General features: G+C 38.3%; 1 protein-coding gene across 14 annotated transcripts in view; it reads left to right on the top strand.

Moving 5' to 3' along the window:
- The window catches only part of PATJ (PATJ crumbs cell polarity complex component), a 358484-nt gene that overhangs the window by 118277 nt on the left and 217652 nt on the right, over positions 1–22555 (top strand). For all 14 annotated transcript variants that reach the window (XR_011995974.1, XM_072730762.1, XM_072730764.1 and 11 more), the window contains exons 22-23: positions 5029–5203; positions 22153–22224. Coding sequence is in view for 13 of the 14 variants with exons in the window: in XM_072730762.1 (XP_072586863.1) it covers positions 5029–5203; positions 22153–22224 (247 nt within the window). In the remaining variant the exon portion in view is untranslated. The remainder of the gene's footprint in view (positions 1–5028; positions 5204–22152; positions 22225–22555) is intronic.

Raw genomic sequence — 22555 nt, 5'->3', positions numbered from 1 at the left:
AAGAGAGGCATATTTTAAACATTTATGAACATTTTTATAGCCATATATTATGGTCAATTTTGGTACATTAATAACTTAGTTTCCATTAAAGAATCCTAAAAGTATAATGCCTCTCCTTGCCTACCCCCAATATTGATTCTTATATAATTTTGAAAACTTGACTTTGAAAAATAATTTTTCTTTATCCAACACTGAAATATTGAAGGTTGTTAGATTATTAAGATCCCTAGGTGAGACAGTTAAGTTCTTTCATAGCACTGGGATTTATAGAGCCATTGTTCAGGATTTATGCTGTCCTTCACATGTTATGACTCTGCTTATAGGAAAAATCTTTCTCTTTGGGCACTTCTCATGTTGTATGTCCCAGTCTTTCTCTTTGGGCCCTTCTCATGACTCTGTAGGAGTCAGTGTACTATGGAAGGTTATGTAATAGTTTCTATGAATTCATTCTGCTGAGTAATATCTAAAGAATGGAATCCTTGATAAAGATTGAAGTCATTTGGGAGCACCTGAGGGGCTCAGTTGGTTAAGCATCTGACTCCTGATTTTGGCTCAGGCCATGATGGTCAGGATCATGAGATCAAGCCTGGCATCGGGCTCTGCGCTGAGTGTGTAGCCTGCTTAAGATTCTCAATCTCTCGCTCACCTTCTGCCCCCCTCCCATCCCCTCTTGCTTACTCTCTCAGAAGAACAAACATAAAAGATTGAAATCATCTATGAGATGATAACAATTGTCAATTCCTTGTGAGTCAAAACACAGCATGGATAGTTTATTTTGAATATCTAAGATTAGATGAGTTTATCCTGTATTTCATGATACATAACCAATTGTGACTAGGATAAAAATGGGACTTTTCCCCCTTACAAAGTGTCCCATTATACTGTTTTTGAAAAATTTAGTACATCTCTATAGTCCTCTAACTAAGTACTTGGAGAAGATTTATGGCACAAATGAAATAATAATTGAATTAATAGCCATGTCTGTTTGATTGCCGTTGATACTTTATAGCAATGCCATTACTATTTTGGACCAAGTAATTCCTCGCTTTGGAGACCTGACCTGTATATCGTAGAATGTTTAGCAGCTTCCCTGCTTTCTAACCCTGATGCCAGTGGTACTCACATTCCCAGTCATGATCAAAATCAAATGTCTCCGGACATTGCCAGATGTACCCAGGGAGCAAAATTGCAGAGAATTGCTTCCTGCTCTATACTGTCAGGATTGAAAGGACAGACTGGTTGGATGGGGTGGGTGTTTTGTGGGGAGGAGCTGTGGAGTTGGGAAGAAGACAGAGAAGGTAGTCCCTCTTGAGCTCTACTCTGTGTATTATCTAAGCGATTCCAAGTTACTTCCTCTGACTTCTGCTGCCTATATAAGTTTCTTAGGGCTGCTGTAACAAGTTGTCACGAACTTGGTGGGTTAAAACAACAGAAACTATTTCTCTCACGGTTCTCAAGGCCCGAAGTCCTAAATCAAGGTGCTGTGCTCCCTCTGAAGCTGTTAGGGGAAAATCTGTTTTGTTTTGTTTTGTTTTCCTCCTCTGGCTTCTGGCAGCTCATGGCTGCATCACTGTCATATGTGCCTCTGTCTTCCTATGGCAGCCCTCTCTTTTCCCTGTGTCTTTTCTTTATTGTCTCTTATAAGGACATCTGTCATTGGATTTAGGGCCCACTTGGGTAATCCAGGATGGTCTCATCTCACGATACTTACTTATATCTGCAAAGACTTTTTTTTTTTTTTTTTCAAATAAGGTTACATTCATAGGTTTTGTGGCTTGGGTCTATCTTTAGAGAGGTCCCCAATCTGCCCACTACACTGCCTTAATCTAATACTTTGCAAGGCCCCGGGAATTCAATTTTTAGAGATTCTAGTTTCAGGAATACAGTTAGACTTATATATCTTAGGTCTGCCCTCACTAGAAAAGCATTCATAACCACATGCTTTTAGGAAAATTGTTTGAAAGCCTCTAGAATGCTGTGCGGCAGGGATGACTATTTGGGTTAATGCTAACTGTGGGTAGGCTAAGAAATTATTAATACAGAGTCGATACAGATTTCAGCAGCATACATATTGAATTAATTCTACTCAAAATTTGATTTTGCTCTTGAGATCTTGTCCAGCAAACAGCTGATGGTTTCAGTCCCAGGTCTCTGTACTAAGAAGGTACACCAAGCAATCCCTCAGCTTCTCCAAGCCTCTCTGTTTCCTGAATTATAAAATGAAAGGTTTGAGCTAAGTGTACTCTGAGCCCTCTTTTAAATCTGTGACTCTTTGATCACTTTATTAGTAACAGACAATTTTAGATCTCTGAACAATGAAATTTCTTTTTCCAAACAATTAATTTAAAAATTATTTTTAAGAACCTTATGTGTAAAGTGCTATTCTTAACCCTATACTCACTCAATCCAACATTATGTATCCTCTATGAGCCTCTATTCTTCATGAGCTATGAAACCAGCCCATAAATTAGGATAATTAATAAGGAAAAGCATACAAGATAAATTCCAATCAATAATTCATTTAGTGTACAAGTTTTCAGAAAGTTTCAGACAGAAAGTAGTTCTGTATCCTAATCTTTGACTGCCCCTGCCTAGATGGTGCCTCAGGGAAGCTTGGATCAATCTCTGTTGTCGCACCCAAAAGTCAGGCACACATACTCATTTGTATGCCTAGCTCTTACTATAAACTAAGCTTCTAGAGGGTGAGGCTTGTATCTGATTGTGTTACCATGGTAGGTGCTCAAGAAATATTTGTTGAATGAGAAAGGGAAATGCTACTTATGTGTGGTTATTCAACAGCATTGCAACTCCCAAGGCTTCTCCGCTCCCTACACTCACCCCCCCTACCCCCACCCCCCACCCTATGGCCAAGTTATATAACAGCCCACCCTCCTCTCTACTTGTATTCTTCTTGCCTTTATTCTGTTAACCATAATGTGCTTGCACCTCACCAAGTATAAACCTTTTGAAAATTTCCTCCATTCCTCTGCTGTAAACATTAACCTCCATTTGTCCAGGACCTTTTTTTTTTTTTTTTAACTTTGTTTTTCTAACCTTTGTGCTTCTGTTATGGCCCTTACCTAACACCTGTGTAGGCCCTCGAGGACTCTATTTGTTTTATGGCTTCTGGGTATTGCGGTGCACTTGGTGAACAGCTCTGTAAGGCATGTGTTAAGCACTGTGACAGAAATGTGTACCTGAGCACCAGCCCCAGGGGTCCTTGGAGGAGGAATGGAGCAGAGGGCACGGGCAGCCTCCGTGTGGAACAATGAAAAGTTTGAAACAGACCACGGCAACCTGTGAAACCCAATGCCGTAATTTAGAGGTCTGCTTTTACCAGCATCTGTGGCTGGGAAACTGCTCCTCAAATAGAGCCGGTTCCCTCTTCCTGACATGGGTGTTTAGCCATTCTGACCAGAATCGAGTCCCACCCCTGGTATATCCTCAGTAGGAAGGAGGCAGACCTAGGCAAAGCTACAACTTTGAGGCGATGATATGGAATAGAGTGCTTTGCAGGAGTATAGGCCCCAGTGGACAGGAGTCAAGGGTACACGGGGTTGAGGGACAGGCTATGAGACTTCCTGTAACACCACCTGAGCCTTACAGTTACTTTCACCTGCTCTTCAGAGTCTGTTGTATTACCAACTGATTAGATTCTGATTCCCAGGTTTCTAGGCAAGTTAAAAGGAGTAGTAGTGAGTTTACTAGGATATTTGTTCATTATGAAGAAATGGAAAGAGTTTGGGTGATGCTTATAGGAAAAATTCTAGGATAATATCTTTAGCTCTTAAAAATCATTTCTGATTTTCTGAGAAACCAGAGCTCCAAGAAATACTATGAATGTATGGATTTAAGGAAAGCATGTAAGGGCAATTCATCATATTTGAATAATATGCTAAAGAAAGGTTGGCTGGGGCAACCCCCATTGCTCAGCGATTTAGTGCCACCTTCGGCCGGGGGCATGATTCTGGAGACCGGGGATCGAGCCCGTGTCGGCTCCCTGCATGGAGCCTGCTTCTCCCTCTGCCTGTGTCTCTGCCTCTCTCTCACTCTCCTCTCTGTATTCTCATGAATAAATAAATAAAATCTTTAAAAAAAAAAAATAAAGAAAGGTTGGCTGAGAATAGATTAGATTACAGTAGATTACTGGGGTGTATCCTAAGGGTGATGAATGGACCCATGCCAGTATGGGTGCAGGTCTCTATGTGCTATAGGACTCGATGCACAACTAACCCTGCCCTAGTCCTTTTTTCAGTAAATGGGGAAATGATGGCCAGTCAGGTAAATTTGCACATTCCAGTTGGCAAAATTACTTAGCCTGAGTTTCTCTATCTATAGAAAAGTTGCTGGTATCTTTTCTAACTCATAGTTTGATGTGAGAATTAAATGAGGTAACAAATGTAAATGAATTCTGACATTTGTAAACAAAGGTCCCTTTTTTTTTTTTTTTTTCAAAGCTCCCTTAAAAATGTGTTTTCTTAACATGATAAGCCCTGGGTGATGTATGGAGTTGTCGAATCACTATATTGTATGCCTGAGTCTAATGTAACACTGTATATTAACTATACAGAAATTAAATTTTTAAAAAAATTTTAAATGTGTTTTTATTTGGTTATTTTTATTCTGTGGAATCTTTTTTTTTTTAAATAACTGCAGTGTAGGACTACCTACATTTGGGACAACTTAGGTTGAGAAGGGAAAATGTATAGTGAGATTAAGAACACAATTATTAAGGGGGTTCTTTTGATAAAATATTTATGTTGCTAAAATGTCATCTTTTCCATGAGGCCATATGTAAAATTGTAACTCTCTTGCACTGAGCAATCCTTATCCCCCTTCTTTGCTTCATTTTTCACCATACTACTTGTCACCATCTGACATATTAAACATTTTAGTTATTCAGGTTAATATAAATAAGATTCCTACCTGGAAGGGCTTGTGCCTGGTGGATGCCCATAACTATTGAACAAATGAAGGATGAATGAAAGAAGCATCTTGTATTCACTATCATCTGGGTTTGTTCTTTAGGCATGATGATTCCAAATGATGTCCAAGGTCCTGGTATGCTTGTTGAACTCCCTGCTGTGGCTCAAAGAAGGGAGCAAGAAGATTTACCCTTATACCAGCTCCCCAGGCCCCGAGTTGTTTCCAAGGCCTCAGCATACACAGGAGCATCATCTTCTAGATATACTGCTGGTGCATGGTATGGTATCATTTATCTTTGTTTTCACATTATAAAGTAGTTTTTGATCACATTTTTTTAAAAAGCGTGATTATGGTGGAACATTGGAAAATGGAGAAAATATGAATAAAATTGAATATTAGACAATTAGTATGAGAATTTCACATACTTAAAATTGAGCCATATATATAATTTTGTATTCCTGCAATTGTGTAGAAAATGCACTACATAGAATATATGTTAGAAAATAAAAGGTTAATTAAGAGTTTATTTTAACAATGTAAGCAAGACATATGGACAAATTAAGGACAGAATGGATTTAGAGTTAGAGAATTTGATGGAACTGGTGACTGATTACGTGTCATGGTGAGATGACATGTTGGTTGGTTGGTTAAGCGTCTGTGTTCAGTTCAGGTCATGATCCTTTGGGTCCTGGGATTTAGCCCCACATCAGGCTCTCTGCTCAATGGGGAATCTGCTTCTCTCTCTCTGTGCTCACTTGCTCTCACTCTCTCTCAAATAAATAAATAAAATCTTAAAAAAAAAAAAAGAAATGGTCTGTATACAATGGAATATTACTCAGCCATTAAAAGAATGCAGTATTGCCATTTTCAACAGCATGGATAGACACAGAAGATATTATGCTAAATGAGATAGGTCAGACAGTGAAACACAAATACCATATGATTTCACTTGTGGTATCTACAAAACAAAACAAATGAACAAAGAAACTGTCTTGTAAAAAGAACAAAGTAGTAGCTAGAGGGGAGAGGGAAGAGGGATGGGTGAAATAGGTGAAGGGGATTAAGAGGTAAAGACTTCCAGTTGTAAAATAAATAAGTCATGGGGATAAGTACAGCATAAGGAATATAGTTAATAATATGATGATAATTTTTATGGTGACAGATGGTAGCTACACTTATCATGGTGAGCTTTTCACAGTATATAGAACTATTGAATCACTATGTTGTACGCCTAAAACTAATATAACATTGTATGTTATACTTCAGTTTAAAAAATGTTTACAGGAGCATGAACAGGTTGGAAGGGAAAATGAATTTGGTTTGGGACATGAGGGTTCCACAAAGTGAAGAGGAATCAATTATATGTGTGATTCTGGGGGTTAATGTTGAGGTCTATCCTGATGTGGATAATTGGGATCAAGATCAAATGTAGGTGAAACTGTTGGACTTGAATAGTCATCCAGAGTAAGGTCAAATAAGAAGAGCATAGGGCCAAAATTGTAGTCCTGCAAAGCAGCAATGTTACAGGTATAAATGGAGGAAGAAAATAGTGAAGTGGAATGAACAAAACGTTGGAGGAAATTGATGAACTTAGTGATAGGCATAGAAACCAGGAAGATATTTGTTTTTTAAGGTTTATTTTAGAGAGTGTGTGTGTGCAAGCAAGGGGAAGAGCAGAGGGAAAGGGAGGCAGAGAATCCTCAAACAGACTCCCTGCAGAATACAGATCACTCCCTGTATGACCCTAAGATCATGACCTGAGCTGAAATCAAGAGTCAGGCGCTCAACTGACTGAGCCACCCAGGCACTCCCAGAGAGGAGAACATTTTAACAGAGGTCATCACAGACCATCATTATATGCTTCAGAGAGATCAGAGCAGATAAAACAGAATACTTTGCATGGGGTTTGGCTACACAGATGCCCTTGGTAATCACAGAACAATTTTAGTAAAGTAAAAATTAGCAGTGGGTTGAGAATTGAATAGGTCTGAAATTAGGCACAGTAAGACTAGTGTTTTCAGAATCCTGGTCATGAAGAGAGACTGATCTAATGCATATTACCTACATAGCTAGAGGGTATTACTAGATTGAGATAAAGGAGAACAGGTTATACGTATATAACTACATATATATTATGTGTGTGTGCATGCATGTGTGTCTTTCTGTGAAAGATATAGCAAAGGAATATGTAGATGCTAGAAAGGTGGTGATTAAATACAGTCGCTGGAGAGGGTAGAAGGAGAGAAGGACGTAGCGCACCTTAGAGATATATACCTTTGGGAAGAAGTTTACGTCACTCACAGAGACAGGTGTCAGGAATGAAAAGGAAAGTACAGGTAGAGTGCTATTTGTGTCCTGTGGGACACAAGAGAGTTTTTATTTTTTATGTTTTTTTGTCAGTTTGGTGGAGGTTATTTTAAAACGGTGATGAGGTGGTGGTAACATGAGCATTAAAAGGAGAGGTGTCAGGGGTCCCTGGATGGCTCAGTGACTGAGCATCTGCCTTTGTCTCGGGTTGTGATCCCAGAGTCCTGGGATCGAGTCCCGCATCAGGTTCCCCATAGGGAACCCTTTGCCTGTGTCTCTGCCTCTCTTTGTGTCTCTCATGAATAAATAAATAAAATCTTAAAAAAAAAAAAAAGAGAGGTGTCAGAGTAGGGATTCATTTTTGAAACAAGGGTAGGAGAGTAACAGCCTAGTGGAGGAAGGGAGTTCAGAAAAATTTTGGTTCCCCTTTTCCAACTTGCCAGAGTAAGACGGTGTACATCATTCACTGGTGTGATATCTGTGGCAGAGAACCAGAAGCTGTAGGAAGAACAGAAGATGTTGAGAGAACATTCGGTGAAGAGGTCAGGGTGTGGAGTAGTTTCTTGACAATTCAAGGAGATTGCATGGAGTATGATGGGTAGTTTGGCTGGGGAATCTTGGGGGTGGTTGTGGGAACCGAAGCAAGGAAAAGCCAGAGCAGCAGGGAAGGAAGGAGTTGGAGATGTTGACCAAACATAACAGGGATGAGAGATAAGGTGGATTTATTGGCCTTTATGTTTTTATTAAAACTTCAGTTGAATTTTGTGTTGATGTATGAAGTGTCTTAGAATGATATCACTTCTCTGTTCAGCAACCTCATGACCTTGGCCTATAGTTTTAGATAGAAATTTCATATTATAAAAACTTGGTCTCTGCTTCAGCGTAGCCCCTCTCTGAGTGGAAAGGAGAGGCTCAGTTAGGCTCAACTACTTGGAAGAATCTGGTGGTTTTTTCATTCAGCATCCCTGGACCAGTTTCCACAGGGGAGGTGCTGACAGATCCTATGTCCTGGTGTGAGTGATGTCACCAGCTCTCGGGGGAAATGCCTAGCCTTAAACAGGCAATGGATTTGTTTCTTTAGGAGAAATGCCTGGAGGTAGAAGTATCGGAAGGCTGAGGAATACGATTTTATGACTTTTTAAAAATTGAAAAAAAAAATTGTAAGTAATTTCCACACACAGCATGGGTCTTGAACTTACACCCCTGAAATCAAGAATCATGTACTCCACCTACTGAACCAGCCACGTGCCCCTAATTTTATGACTTTTTAAAAAGATTTGCTTGCTTGCTTGATTGATTGATTGATTTAAGAGAGACAGAGAGAGGCAAAGATTTGATTGATTGATTGATTTAAGAGAGACAGAGAGAGTGAGGCAGAGACATAGGCAGAGGCAGAAGCAGGCCCCTCACAGGGAGCCTGATGTGGTACTCGATCCCAAGACCCGGCGATCACAACCTGAGTCAAAGGCAGACGCTCAACCACTGAACCACTCGGGTACCCCAATTTTATGACTTTTAATATGATTAACTTACTTTCCAAATGAGACATCTTTATTTTTTAAATTTCTCTTAGGCTTGGAGTTAATAATTGAATCTGGTCAAAGAATTTAGAAATGGGCTGCTTCTTTAAAAGTGTAGAACTCTTAAAGTAACTTTGATAAACTGATTTCTTATGCAGGCACAGGCATTCAAGAGGTTTTTTTTTTTTCTTAAGATTTTATTTATTTATTTATTCATGAGAGATACAGAGAGAGAGAGAGAGAGAGAGGCAGAGACAGAAGCAGAGGGGGAAGCAGGCTCGACACAGGACTCGATCCCAGGTCTCCAGGATCACACCCTGGACCCATGTGGCGCTAAACCGCTGGGCCATCCAGGCTGCCCCATTCAAGAGTTTTGACCTAACTTTTGTCTTGAGAGATCAGTCTTGTATTTGGATGTTGTTTTATTGACTTGCTGCCATAGATTCAGGGTTTATTGAAATTTCAGGAGATTCTAGAAGAGTTCCTCTATTTCCCCCCTTTAGTCTTTCAAGATATACCCCATGGAGTCAGGAACTTTCCTGAGTAATGCATAAATTCTTTTGGAAGACAGTCTTTTAGATCAGGGTATCATGAAATGCTGAATGGCATTTTAGAGTTTCTACTTTGCATTAATTTTTGTGTAGGACCCAGCAAAGTTATTTAATCTGCACTGTGCTTTTGCATCACACTGATACCGACTTCCCTGTACCTTTGGAAGCTTATTTTTTGGGGGTTTTTTAATATTCAATTTAAAGTGGACCAGTGGTGCAATGGGTAATATATGTCTGACTATGGCTCAGAATATTTATTCAGCTTTTTTAAACTGAAAACAAAAACAGTTCACCTATTTCTCCTACCTTTCACCACCTGACTCTTGTAACCACTAATGTGTTCTTTGTATCTATGAGCTTGTCTTTTTGTTGTTTGTTTTAGATTCCACCCAGAGATCCTGTGGTATTTGTCTTTCTCTGTCTGATTTATTTCACTTCACATAATACACTCAAGTTCCAACCATGTTGTCTCAAATGGCAAGATTTCACTCTTTTATGGCTGTATAATAGTCCATTACATACACACACACACACACACACACACACACACCATGATTTCTTTATTCATCTACTAATGGACTGTTTCTGTATCTTACTGTCATAAATAATGCTACAGTGAATATGGGGGTGCATATATCTTTCATCTTAGTGTTTTTATTTTTTTTCAGATACCCAGAAGTGACATTCCTGGATCATACAGTAGTTGTATTTAAAAATTTTTGAAGAACATCCATACTTCTTTTAATTTACCTTTCCAGTAACAGTATACAGGAGTTCCCTTTTTCTCCATGTCTTTGCCAACCAAATACTTGTTATTTCATGTTTTGTTTTTGATAATAGCCATTCTAACAGGTGTGAAGTGATATCTCATTAAGGGTTTGATTTGCATTTCTCTGTTGATTTAAGATGTTAAGATATTTTCATGTACCTGTTGGTCATCTGCATGTCTTCTTTTAAAAAAAAAAGTCTACTCAGATCATCTGTCCATTTTTTTTTAAAGATTTATTTATTTAAAAAAAAAGATAGATTTATTTATTTATTTATTGAGAGAGAGAGAGAGAGAGAGAGAGAGAGAGAGGCAGAGACACAGGCAGAGGGAGAAGCAGGCTCCATGCATGCAGGGAGCCTGATGTGGGACTTGATCCCGGATCTCACCCTGGGCTGAAGGCAGCATTAAACCGCTGAGCCACCCACGCTACCCATATCCTTCATTTTGTTAATGTCTTGTATCACACTGATTTGTGAATGGTCAACCATACTTGCATCCTTGGAATCATTCTCACTGGATTATGGTGTATGATCCTTTCAATGTATTGTTGAATTTGGTTTGCTAATATTTTGTTGAGGATTTTTCCAACTTTGTTCATCAGGGTTGTTGGCCTATAATTTTCTTTTTTTGTTGTGTTTTCATCTCGTTTTGGTATCAAGGTTATGCTGGCCTTGTAAAATGTGTTTGGAAGAGTTCAGCCCTTTGTATTTTTGGAAGATTTTGAGAAGGATTGGTATTTAAATGTCTGAATGTTTGGTAGAATTCACCAGTGAAGCCATTTGGTTCTGGATTTTTATTTATTGGGAGGTTTTTGATGACTGATTCAATCTTCTTGCTAGTAATTGATCTGTTCAGATTTTCTATTTCTACCTGATTCAGTCTTGAAAGATTGTATGTTTCTAGGAATTTATCTATTTCTTCTAAGTTGTCCAATTTGTTGGCATAAAATTGTTCATAGTTGTCTTTTATGATTCTTTTTATTTCTCTGATTTCAGTTGTAACATCTCTTTCATTTCTGATTTCATTTACTTGAGTCCTCTCTTTTTCTTGGTAAGTCTAGCTAAACATTTGTCAATTTTGTTTTTCTTTTCAAAGAACTAGCTTTTGGTTTCATTGATCTTTTCTACTGTCATTTTAGTCTCAATATCATTATTTCTGCTCTAATCTTTGTTATTTCCTTCCTTCTACAAGCTTTGGGCTTCATTTGTTTTTCTAGGTCCTTATTGTGTAAAGTTCGGTGGTTCTTGTTTCTTGAGATAGGCATTTATTACCATGCGCTTCCTTTTTGCTGCATCACGTAAAGGTTGGTATGTTTTATTTACAGTTTTACTTATCTCAAGATATTTTATTTCTCATTTGATTTCTTCTTTGACCATTGATTGTTGCATGCTGTTTAATCTCCACATATTTGTGAAATTTCTAGTGTTTTTCTGTAATTATTTTCTAGTTTTATACCACTGAAGTTAGAAAAGATGCTTTGTTTAATTTTAGTCATCTTAAATTAAGACTCGTTTTGTGGCCTAATATATGATCTGTCTTAGAAAACATTCCACGTGCACTTGAAGAATGTGTATCTGTTACTTTTGGATGGTATATTCTGAATAGGTCTGTTAAATCCATCTGGCCTAACATGTTGTTTAAGGCTGATATTTCCTTATTGATTTTCTTTCTAGATGATCTCTCCACTGATGTAAATGGGGGAATTAAAGTCCTTACAATTATTATTTTGCTATTTCTGCCTTTAGGTCTGTTAATATTTACTTAATATATTTAAGTGCTCCTATGTTGGGGCATAAATATTTATAAAATATCCTTTTATTGGACTGATCCCTTTATCATGATATAACACCCTTCTTTGTCTCTGATAAAGTCGTCTTGTCTGATACAAATACGGCTACTCCAGTTTTCTTTTGGTTTCCATTTCATGGAATATCTTTTTCCATCCTTCACTTTCAATCTATGTGTCCTTATATCTGAAGTGAATCTCTTGCAGGCAGCATGTAGATGGGTCTTGTTTTTTAATTCATTCAGCCATTCTGTGTCTTTGATTATAGATTTTAGTCCACTTACATTTAAAGTAATTATTGACAGGTATGTGTTTATTGCCATTTTGTTCATTGTTTTCTGTTTTTGTAGTTTTTCTCTGTTCCTTTCTTCTCTGCCTTTCTTTCTTTGTGATTTGACGACTGCTTTGTGGTACGCTTATGTTCTTTTATCTTTTGTGTGTTTACTGTTGCTTTTTGGTTACCACAAGACTTACATATAATAGCTTATATCTGTGTCTATTTTAAGTTGATAATAGCTTATATTTTATCCCATTCTAAAGCTCAACATTTTTACATACCCCCATGATGTTTTACTTTTGATGCCATATTTTACATATTTTTATCTTGTGTATCCCTTAACTAATTATTGTAATTAGTTATCGTAATATAGTTATTTTTACAGTTTTTTAAATCTTTTAACCATTACACTAGCTTTATAAATAATCCTTGACCCTTACTATATATTTACTTTTCCAGTGAGATTTCATATATCACATGTGTTCTCATTACTAATTAGCACCTTTCTTTTCAGCTTAAGAAGTCCCTCTAACTTTTCTTGTAAGGCCACTTTAGTGGTTTAGCTTTTAGCTTTTGCTTGTCTGGAAAATTCTTTATCTATCCTTCAATTCTGAATGATAATTTCGCCAGATAGAGTATTTTTAGTTTGAAGTTTTTTTCTCTCAGCACTTTAAATATATTGTGCTATTTCCTTGTGGCCTATAACATTTGTGCTCAAAAATCTGATGATAGTCTTATGGAGAGGAGGGTGGAACTTACATTAACAAGGTTTCTTTCCCTTGCTGCTTTTAATATTTTTTCCTTGTCTTTAACTTTTGGCATTTTGATTATAATGCGTTTTGGTGTAAATCTTTTTGGTTTCATTTTGTTTGGAACTCTCTGGGCTTCTTGGATCTGGATGGTTGTTTCATTCCCCAAGTTAGGGAAGTTTTAGCCATGATTTCCTCAGATAAGATTTCTGCCTTGTTCTCACTCTTCTCCTTCTGGGAGGCCTATAAAAAGTGAATGAAAAGTTTGTTAGTGTTGTCTTATAAATCCCTTAAACTATTTTCATTTTTTTAATTCATTTTTCCTTTCGCTTCTTTGATTGGGTGAGTTCCATGGCCTTGTCTTTGAGTTGCCTGACCCTTGCATTTCATCTAGTCATCTATTAAACCCCTCTAGTGTATTTTTCAGTTTAGTTATTGCGTTCTTCAGCTTCATAACTTCTGTTTAGTACTTTCTTACATTTTCCATGTCTTTGTTGAGGTTTTAACTGTTTTTATTCATTATTTTTTTAAGTTCACTGATTATCTTTATATCCTTGACTTTGGACTCTTTTTTAGGTAAATTGCTTTTCTCTATTTCATTAGGGTATTCTTCTGAGATTTTTTTTTCTTATTCTTCCATTTAGAATATTTCTTCATTTTGCTTGACTTTCTGTGTTGGTTTCTGCACAGTTAACGAAACAGCCATCTCTCCCACTCTGAAAGGAGTTGCCTTGTGTAGGAGATGAAACTTTTTCTTCAGCCCTATCACAGCTCTTGGTTGTTTCCCAAACCTCTGTACTTTTCCAATCAGCTTATTGGATTTTTAATAGCTCCCAGTAGTTGAGGATGTGCCAATACCTGCCAGTGTCCCAAAGGGGAGACTCAGGCCAACTGGAAGGAAGCAGCTTTAAAAGTATGCAAATATATATATTCCCGAAGGGCCACATGTGTGAGCCCTACTGTCCACCAGACAGGTAATCTAGAAGTGTGCCATGGGTGGCAGTCACAAAAATTGGGGCTCCAGGAGAGTAGATAAGATCCTTTTTGGGAGATACCAGTGAGCTAGAGGAAAGCAGAGGGAGAGTGCCAAGATGGTGTTCATAGCTTAAGTTCCTTTAGAGCAGCACTGTAGGCCGCTGAATGTCTGCCAAACCTAAAATCTGCCTCTCAGTCTGCAGCTTCAGAGTAAGTAAACTGACCTTTTTTCACAGAAAGACTGGGGCATATGTCTCAGTCTGCTGTCTTTGAATTGCCCTGGTGGCAGTTGCCTGACAAGAATCCTCTCTGATTGCCATAGTCCTGTGGGATCTAGGAATGCAGGATCCTCCTCCACCAGAGCCAGGCAGTCAAGGGGTGTCCTCTGGATGTCAAATGCAAACACTGGGCACCAGACTGAGGGAAAGCTCCACTCCAGGAGTCAGTGGTACTCTGGAGTGTGAGAGAGGGTGAGCATGATGAGAGCACTTGCCCTCCAAGGTCTCTGGAAAGGATTACCCAGCCCCAAGATGTGTGCTTTATTAGAACCCTACTTCTCAGGCCACAGTCCTAATGATTAATAGGCTCCTTCATGGAAAGACCAAGCTCCTGGGTCTGTTGCTATGCACTGGGGGTGGTAGCTGTTGAAGAATTCTTTGTCTGTTGGTTATAATCTAGTGGGACTCATGAGTATAAGCCTAATTGGTCCCAGGAACCAAACAATGTAGAGGTGTCCCCTCTACAGCAGTCACAAAAATTGGGGCACTAGATTGGAGATAATGAGCTCCTTTTTGGGTAACACTGATTATTAAAATCCCATGTGAACAGGAACATGAGCTCCTCTGGCTTCTAGAGTCAGGCGATCAACAGGACTGGTGGTAGGGATCAGATGCTCCTTGAAAGTGAAGATCTCCAGAAAGGGACTCTGGGCAAGCAGGGTATGATACCACTGGAGGGAATCCAAGTGATTTTGTGCCAGTATCTTCTCTCCTTGTAAGGTCACTTGAGATCCTGTCTTCAGAATCCACCTGGCTTCAGTCATTTTCTAACTCATCTTTGTCATCACCTGCTGCCTAAAGACTTATGGGTGCCCAGAATGGTAAACATGGATATTTCTCAGACTAATAACAGATTTCTAGTATAGCTATATCATAAGTGCTGTTCAAACGTTTCCTCTGTTATCTGTAGCTACACAACCCCGAGAAGGCTTCCTTCGCGTCTGTATTTCCTCACTTATAAAGTGGGTAGTTAAGTTAAATAAGAGTGCATATAAAGGATTTCATATAGTGCCTTGAACAGTGTTTAATGAAAGGTTGGCAATGATCTTAGGTGACAAGGATAGACTCATGGGCTCAGAGATTTCTAGGGCAGTTTTCTCTGTTGCTGAGTTTATTAAAACAGAAGGAGATTGTAGCTCGTGTGTGTGTGTGTGTGTGTGTGTGCGCGCGCGCGTGTGTGTGTGTGTATGTGCTGAGTAATATCAACTGATAATGGAAAACAAGGTATCAGACCCTAAAGTCTGGGAAGATAAATTTGAGATGAAAGATTTATTTTAAAATTGAAAAAAAAGGTCATGTTATAGGTATACAAGTGTGCAAATTAAATTAAATCCTTTCTGGGATTGATCCTTTATGATGAATATGGCAGGTGAAATAGGAAGCAGATTGTCATAGTTGTGGAAAAGTTTAAATGAATTCTTGTTGTATTTTGAGCCCCAGTACAGTGCTTGGCATTTTGTGCCTTCTAAGACAATGGTGGATATCTAATAGGTTTATCTTTGAGGTAAACTGCCAAAAATTATGTATAGAGTCAGAACATTGGTGGGAGGCTGAGAATTAGGGGAGAATACATGTGTGCATTTGAATGAAGACTACCGTGGAATGTCTGAGTTGGTAGGAAAACGTCTGATTTCTAGTATAATGCTGTTGGAGCTGTTGTATACTCTGCAGGTGAAGACAAATGTGAAAAATTAGGACAGGAGATACATAGAGCATTACACTCATGCATGCCTTTGTTGTTTGTTTTTTTTTTTCTTTCAAGATTTTATTTATTTATTCATGAGAGGCAGAGGGAGAGGCAGGCTCCCGCAGAGCAGGAAACCCAATGGGGGACTTGATCCAAGAACCCTAGGATCATGACCTGAGGCAAAGGCAGACACTCAACCAACTGAGCCACCTAGGTGCCCCTACACTCATGCATTTAAAAATATAATTAGATCTTTGTTTACTAATTCAGTCTCTGTGGAAGTAATGAGAAGTAAATTTGTTGTAAGAAAGCAACTTATTCATTATGGCTTTAGCTCTTGATTCTTTTTTTTTTTTTTAAACCTTTTTATTTATTTTTTAATTTTTATTTATTTTATGATAGGCACACAGTGAGAGAGAGAGAGAGAGAGGCAGAGACACAGGCAGAGGGAGAAGCAGGCTCCATGCACCGGGAGCCCGATGTGGGATTCTATCCCGGGTCTCCAGGATCGCGCCCTGGACCAAAGGCAGGCGCCAAACCACTGCGCCACCCAGGGATCCCCTAGCTCTTGATTCTTAATAAGACTCTTAAACACAATTTTACATATTTATAAAATGCACACATTTTAAGGGACAGTTTGCTTAATTTTGGTAAATTTATGTTATCAATAGCCTGATCAAGATATGTCGTCACTACCTTGGCAGTGTCCTCCCCCAGGCAACTACTAATGTGACTTCTAACACTGTAAATTGTTTTTCCTGTTTTAGAACACATGTAAATGTAATCATACAGTAGGTACTTTTTTGAGTCTGGCTTATTTTCCTCAGCACAGTCTGTTCCCTTCTAAACTTTAAGGGAATGCCTACTTCTTTATGTATAGTGGTGGCAGATAATAATTTGCTTTGCAACTTCAAAATCATAGTGTAACATTGGGTAAGTAGCTCTACTAGTTTGAAAAATACTAGTGCCTATCATCCCTGGTTCCAAATGCTCATATCCCCTATGGTGTGTCATGGTGTACTTAAAGAGGAAAAAGAAATCTTGAGATCGTTTGGCCATAACCAAAACTCATCTTGCTTACATGATTTTAGAGGGCTGAGTTTACTTGACTCTTATTATGGCTTAGTACTTAGTATATGGAAATTTTATATGGGAAAAGCCTATGTTGAAAAGAAAAGTTCTGATTCATCTGATTTTTGTATGATGTTTTGCAATTTTTGCAAATTTGGTTTGCAAACAGATTGTATATTATGATCAAATCTTACATTAATATCCACTTGTTCATGAATGGGGTGCTTCACCTTACCTCTCAATTCTGTAAAAAACTGTAACTTTGGCCATTTGTTAAATAAAATAAAAAGCACTTTCTATTGGATGCTTAATTCCTCTGGGGAAAAATTGATTATAAAACTCTGGATGAGTGTGAGATGTGAATTTCATTTATTTTAAAATGAGATTCTGACTGAGGTAGTGATCATGATTAATCAGTGCAAATTATAAAATTTGAGGTCAGAGATCCATTGTTAATGTTTTAAATACGTTTGGGTACATTTAGATCTTAAATTTAGATCTTTAGATGTGCAGTAAAAATACTTTCTCAGTGAAATTTTAATTTGGGTTAAAAGGTATATGCATTCATCAATATAAAGTGACCACATTGGTTTGTATAGTTGCTCATCTCCTGTGATGGCATTTCCAAAACAAATCACACTATGTGGATAAGCTTTTGCAAGATGGTTTCTTTTTCTTTTCTTTTCTTTTTTCTTTTTAAGATTTTATTTTTAGTAATCTCCACAAACAGTGTAGGGCTTGAACTCACAGCCCTGAGACCAAGAGTCACATGCTCCACTGACTGAACCAACCAGTTACCCCTAAGCTTTTGCAAGTTTTCTCTCTCTCTAGGTGTGAAATAATCTGAATAAAACATGTGTGTATCAACTTCCTAAAGAAAGATAATATGCGGGCAGCCCCCGTGGCGCAGTGGTTTGGCGCCGCCTGCAGCCTGGGGTGTGATCCTAGAGACCCGGGATCAAGTCCCATATCAGGCTCCCTGCATGGAGCCTGCTTCTCCCTCTGTCTGTGTCTCTGCCTCTCTCTCTCTCTCTGTGTCTATGAATAAATAAATAAAATCTTTAAAAAAAAAAAAAGAAAGATAATATGCTTTGGAAAAGTCAGTAAGTTTCTTCCAAAAGAATAATCCTTTTGTTATACCATCAAAGAAAACTAAAAATTTGCATATTCTAGACAGTGTTTTCTTTTCCCCTTTAGTTTGTGTGAAAGCCAGCTGTTTTGGAAATTTTGGGTTTTCACTTTTTTGAATAGGGAAACTAATAGTCCATACTAATGTTAAAACTTGGTTTCAAAAAATAAACAAACAAACACTTGGTTTCCATTCTATTTTAGCTTTTTAAAAGTTAAAGAATAGTAGCATACATATACCGTAGTGAAAATACCTATGTGGGGTTTTTTTTCTTAATTTCTCTTATGAACTGTTCTTGCTCACAACACTTCTGATGCCAAATGTGGGAGTTTTTCCCTCCTCCTACCAACTGATGCTCTGGACACTAACTGCTGTCTTACAGCTCAATTCAGTTCTGCCACTAGCTACTCAGAGTCAGTGTGGATCACACAGGCTAAGGGCTTAGTCCAAGACTGACCTGCCTTCAGATACCAGTTACGAGTCCCATGTTGCTAGCTGTACTTCTGACCAACCAGCTACAAATTGGGAGTTCCCACGATCCCTTTCTCGGGTTTGATTTGCTGGGATGGCTCACAGAACTTAGGAAAAGTGCTTTAATTACCCTTATTGGTTTATTATAAAAGATGCACCTCAGAAATAGCCAATGGAAGAGTTGCATAGGGCAAGTTGTGGAGGAGGAGGTATAGAGGATACACAGAGCTTTCATGCTTTTCCTGGTTGCATCACCCTCACAGCCAGTACATCAGTACCTTGATGTATTTGCCAGCCTGAAAGTTCTCTGAACCCTATTGAGGAGTTTTTATGGAAGTTCCATTACATTAAGCATGATTGATTACCTCATTGGCTATTGGTGATTGAACTCCCATCTCTAGCCCCTCTCCTCTTCCCAGAGGAGGGAGGGACTGAAAGTTCTAACTAACCATATGGTTGTTTTTCCTGGCCATCAAACCCCATCCTGAAGCTATCTAGGTTCTCACCAAAAGTTACCTTATTAGCATAATAAATTCAGGTATGGTTGAAAAGGGTTTATTATAAATAACAAAAGATGATCCTATCCCCTCTATCACTTGAGAAATTTAAGGCTTTTAGAAGCTCAGTGTCAGGAACCAGGGATGGAAACCAAATATTTATTAACACAATGTTACAATTTTGGGATACAGGAAAGTAGCAAATGGAGAGAACAAAGGTTTTGGTGTTAGTTTGTTTTTTGTTTTTTCAAAGGTTTTATTTATTTATTCACGAGAGATACAGAGAGAGAGAGAGAGAGGCAGAGACACAGGCAGAGGGTCCATGCAGGGAGCCCGATGTGGGACTCGATCCCGGTACTCCAGGATCATGCCCTGGGCGGAAGGCAGGTGCTAAACTGCTGAGCCACCCAAAGATCCCCTGGTTTTTGGGTTTTTAATTGTAATCTTCAATTAATATTTATTTAAAGGGGAATTCTAAAATACAGGGGGGCAGAGTGGCTGGGAGGCTCAGTCAGTTATGCGGCCAGCTCTTGATTTCGGCTCAAGTCATAATCTCAGAGCCCTGGGATGGAGCCCTACATTGTACTCCATACTCAGCATGGAGTCTGCTTGAGGATTCTCTCTCCCTCTCCCTCTGGCTCTCCCCTTGCTTCCATGTGTGTGTTCTCTCTCTCTCTCTAAAATAAATATAAAAAATTAAAATTAAAAAATATAATATAGCAGAGCATAAAGATATTCCTTGCAGTAATGTCCATATTCCAAAAAACAGGATATAATCTCAGTGTATCATATTTGGGATAGCAGATAAATTAGATCAATAGCATAGGCTATCAAGATGCTAGTAAATAAAAAGTGATTATAATACATGGGGAAAATTTTGATACAAATTCAAATGAAAAAAAATTTAAAGGAAATGAATATTAGGCCTCAGTTAAATGCCAGTCATATATCATTTAATTTCTACTATTATATAGAGTAATCAAAATACCAAAGTTTCTGCTATTACAATTATCCAACAAACTTCTATGCACATGTGCAAAAAATAATGTACTGTGATAAAATGAAGACTTAATTTAGTAGGATCATGCCTATCATTTAGGGATTGCATTCAGCTGCTTATAAACAAACACCCCACTTAGTGTGGCTTAACCAAACAGGGCCTTAATTTTTTTAATGTAAAAACTCCTGAAGAGGGCACCTGGTTGTGGCTCAGTGGTTGAGCATCTGCCTTTGGCTCAGGTCATGATCCTGGGGTCCTGGGGTCGAGTCCCACATCAGGCTCCCCGTGGGGAGCTTGCTTCTCGTCCCTCTGCCTATGTCTCTGGCCTCTCTCTGTGTCTCTCGTGATTAAATAAATAAAATCTTAAAAAAAAAAAAAAAACCACTCCTGAGGAAGGTGATCTGTCGGGGCCTTAAACACCTTCTTCCTTTCTTAATGTATTGCTTTAGTTGTTTCTTCATGATTTTAAAATGGATGCTTCATCACAAATGTCGGCTCTGCCTTCTAGGCAAGAAGAAAGGGAAGGCCCGGGGGATCCATGGTGGCTCAGCGGTTTAGCACTGCCTTCAGCCCAGGGCATGATCCTGGAGACCCGGGATCAAGTCCCATATCGGGCTCCCTGCATGGGGCCTGCTTCTTCCTCTGCCTGTGTCTCTGCCTCTCTCTGTGTGTCTCTCATGAATAAATAAATAAAATCTTTTAAAAAAAGAAAGGGAAGGTCCTAGAATGAAAGGCTCCTGCCAGATGATTCTCCATTTAATGGGTTTTTCTGGAAATCTCTAGGGGCTTTTTCTTTCATTTTAGAACTTTAGCACCTAGTTACCATTAGCTGAAAAGAAGTCCAGAAAATATATTTCTTTAAAGTTGAGCATAGTGCCACCTGGAATAAAAGAGAGGTTATGTTGGTAAGGAAGAAGGAAGAGGACATTAGATAAATAATTGGCAAGTATCTGCCAAGCTCTTTTTCCTTGAATATTGTGATGTTCTTAATCATGAAAAATACACTGGCTGAGGCAAAAAAGCCATCTGGTAGTGGGTGAGATTTTATTTACCCTTAAACCTTTATACCCTAGAAAGTCTGTCTGTAGAAGCTGCAAATAGGTGGAGTTTTGTTACTTTTTTGAGAGTCTGAGAGAAAAAACTCTCCATTTGAGAGTTCAGAGAAAAATGGAGCATTGAAACTTTGAGTGCTGCAACAAAGATTTGGATACTGTGAAGAGGTTGTGTATGAGCCTTCTGTGAGCTCAGTTCCTCATGTGGAAATTATAATAGTATGGCCTGCAGTGTGCTTGCTTCACAGGGTTTCTGTGAACATGAAACAGAAGAGGTAGTGCCCACATTTTTGTAGAGAGTAATACAATTTATTCTATCAGACCTATGGTCTCATTTGGTGGTCCAGAGTCACACATCTATTTGATAGTATAGGTTAGACTGGAGCTTAGGACTCCTGATGACTCCTCCAGATAATGTATGTAAAGCACCTGCCCTTTTCGATAGCATTACTTTTGTAACTATTCTATAATTCAGCATTTTATGTTATTTTTTCCATACTAACATAACTCAGTGGGTGAAAGTATGGTAGTGGTAGGTGGGAGGATCGAATTTGATCTATCGTAAGTAAATCTCTCTGCAGACTGCAAAATGATGGATGATGACACAAAACATTCATGGTATACAAATGACAAGGGAATTATTTAGGGCCAGGGTAGCAGATCTAGAAAGAGCATTTGTGCTTACCAACCATTTAGCCATTTCAGCTATTGATGTTGGTTTATGCTGAAGTATTCTCTTCACTGGTCAATCTGGACCAAGTTTTAAGGAATATATCTCCTAATATTTTCTATATTGATAGAGAATCAAATGTGAATTTGTACAAATCAAACACAGATTTTTATAAAATAGCACCTCGAATGTCACCAATGAAAATGTTTCTATAAATTCTGATTTTCTTGTGGTAGGTGGATATTTATTAAGTTGAACATTAAAGCAATATGTTTTTGCTAGTAAGGGTAGTTAACTGATGACATAAATATTTTAAAGCTTAAAAATTAAGAACTATTTAGCTATATATAGATTAAATTCAAGAGTTTCTAAGAACCTTGAATACAACACTGTGTTTTACAAGTTGTGTGCGTATTTTTTCTTTTCTCTCTCCGTAGTGAGTTACCTGAAAGAGAAGAGGGTGAAGGAGAAGAAACTCCAAACTTCAGCCACTGGGGTCCACCAAGAATGTATGTTGATGACATTATTGGCTTTCTCAGTAGGCGAACACAAGTAGTTGCTCTTTAATTTTATAGTGTCATTTGGACATGCACTGATTGAGAAATTGCCATGATACACATGTAGGCTGGCCTAAATTTCAGTTTCATTTTGTCTTATCTAGGGATTTTTAGTCAGGCAAAATGACTATAATCAACATTAAATGGAAAGTTTTTATCGTACTTTTTCAGAAAAAGCAATTTACAGATGTCCATGTAACCGATGGATTAAGTGTTCTTTATAATTGCATCACTGCCTTGAATGCAGTGAAATTTCTTACTTTTTTTTTCTTTTTCTTTTTCT

This window comes from Vulpes vulpes, chromosome 12 (genome assembly GCF_048418805.1).
Source record: "Vulpes vulpes isolate BD-2025 chromosome 12, VulVul3, whole genome shotgun sequence".
NCBI lineage: Eukaryota > Metazoa > Chordata > Mammalia > Carnivora > Canidae > Vulpes > Vulpes vulpes.
This window is presented reverse-complemented; position numbering and strand designations above follow the sequence as displayed.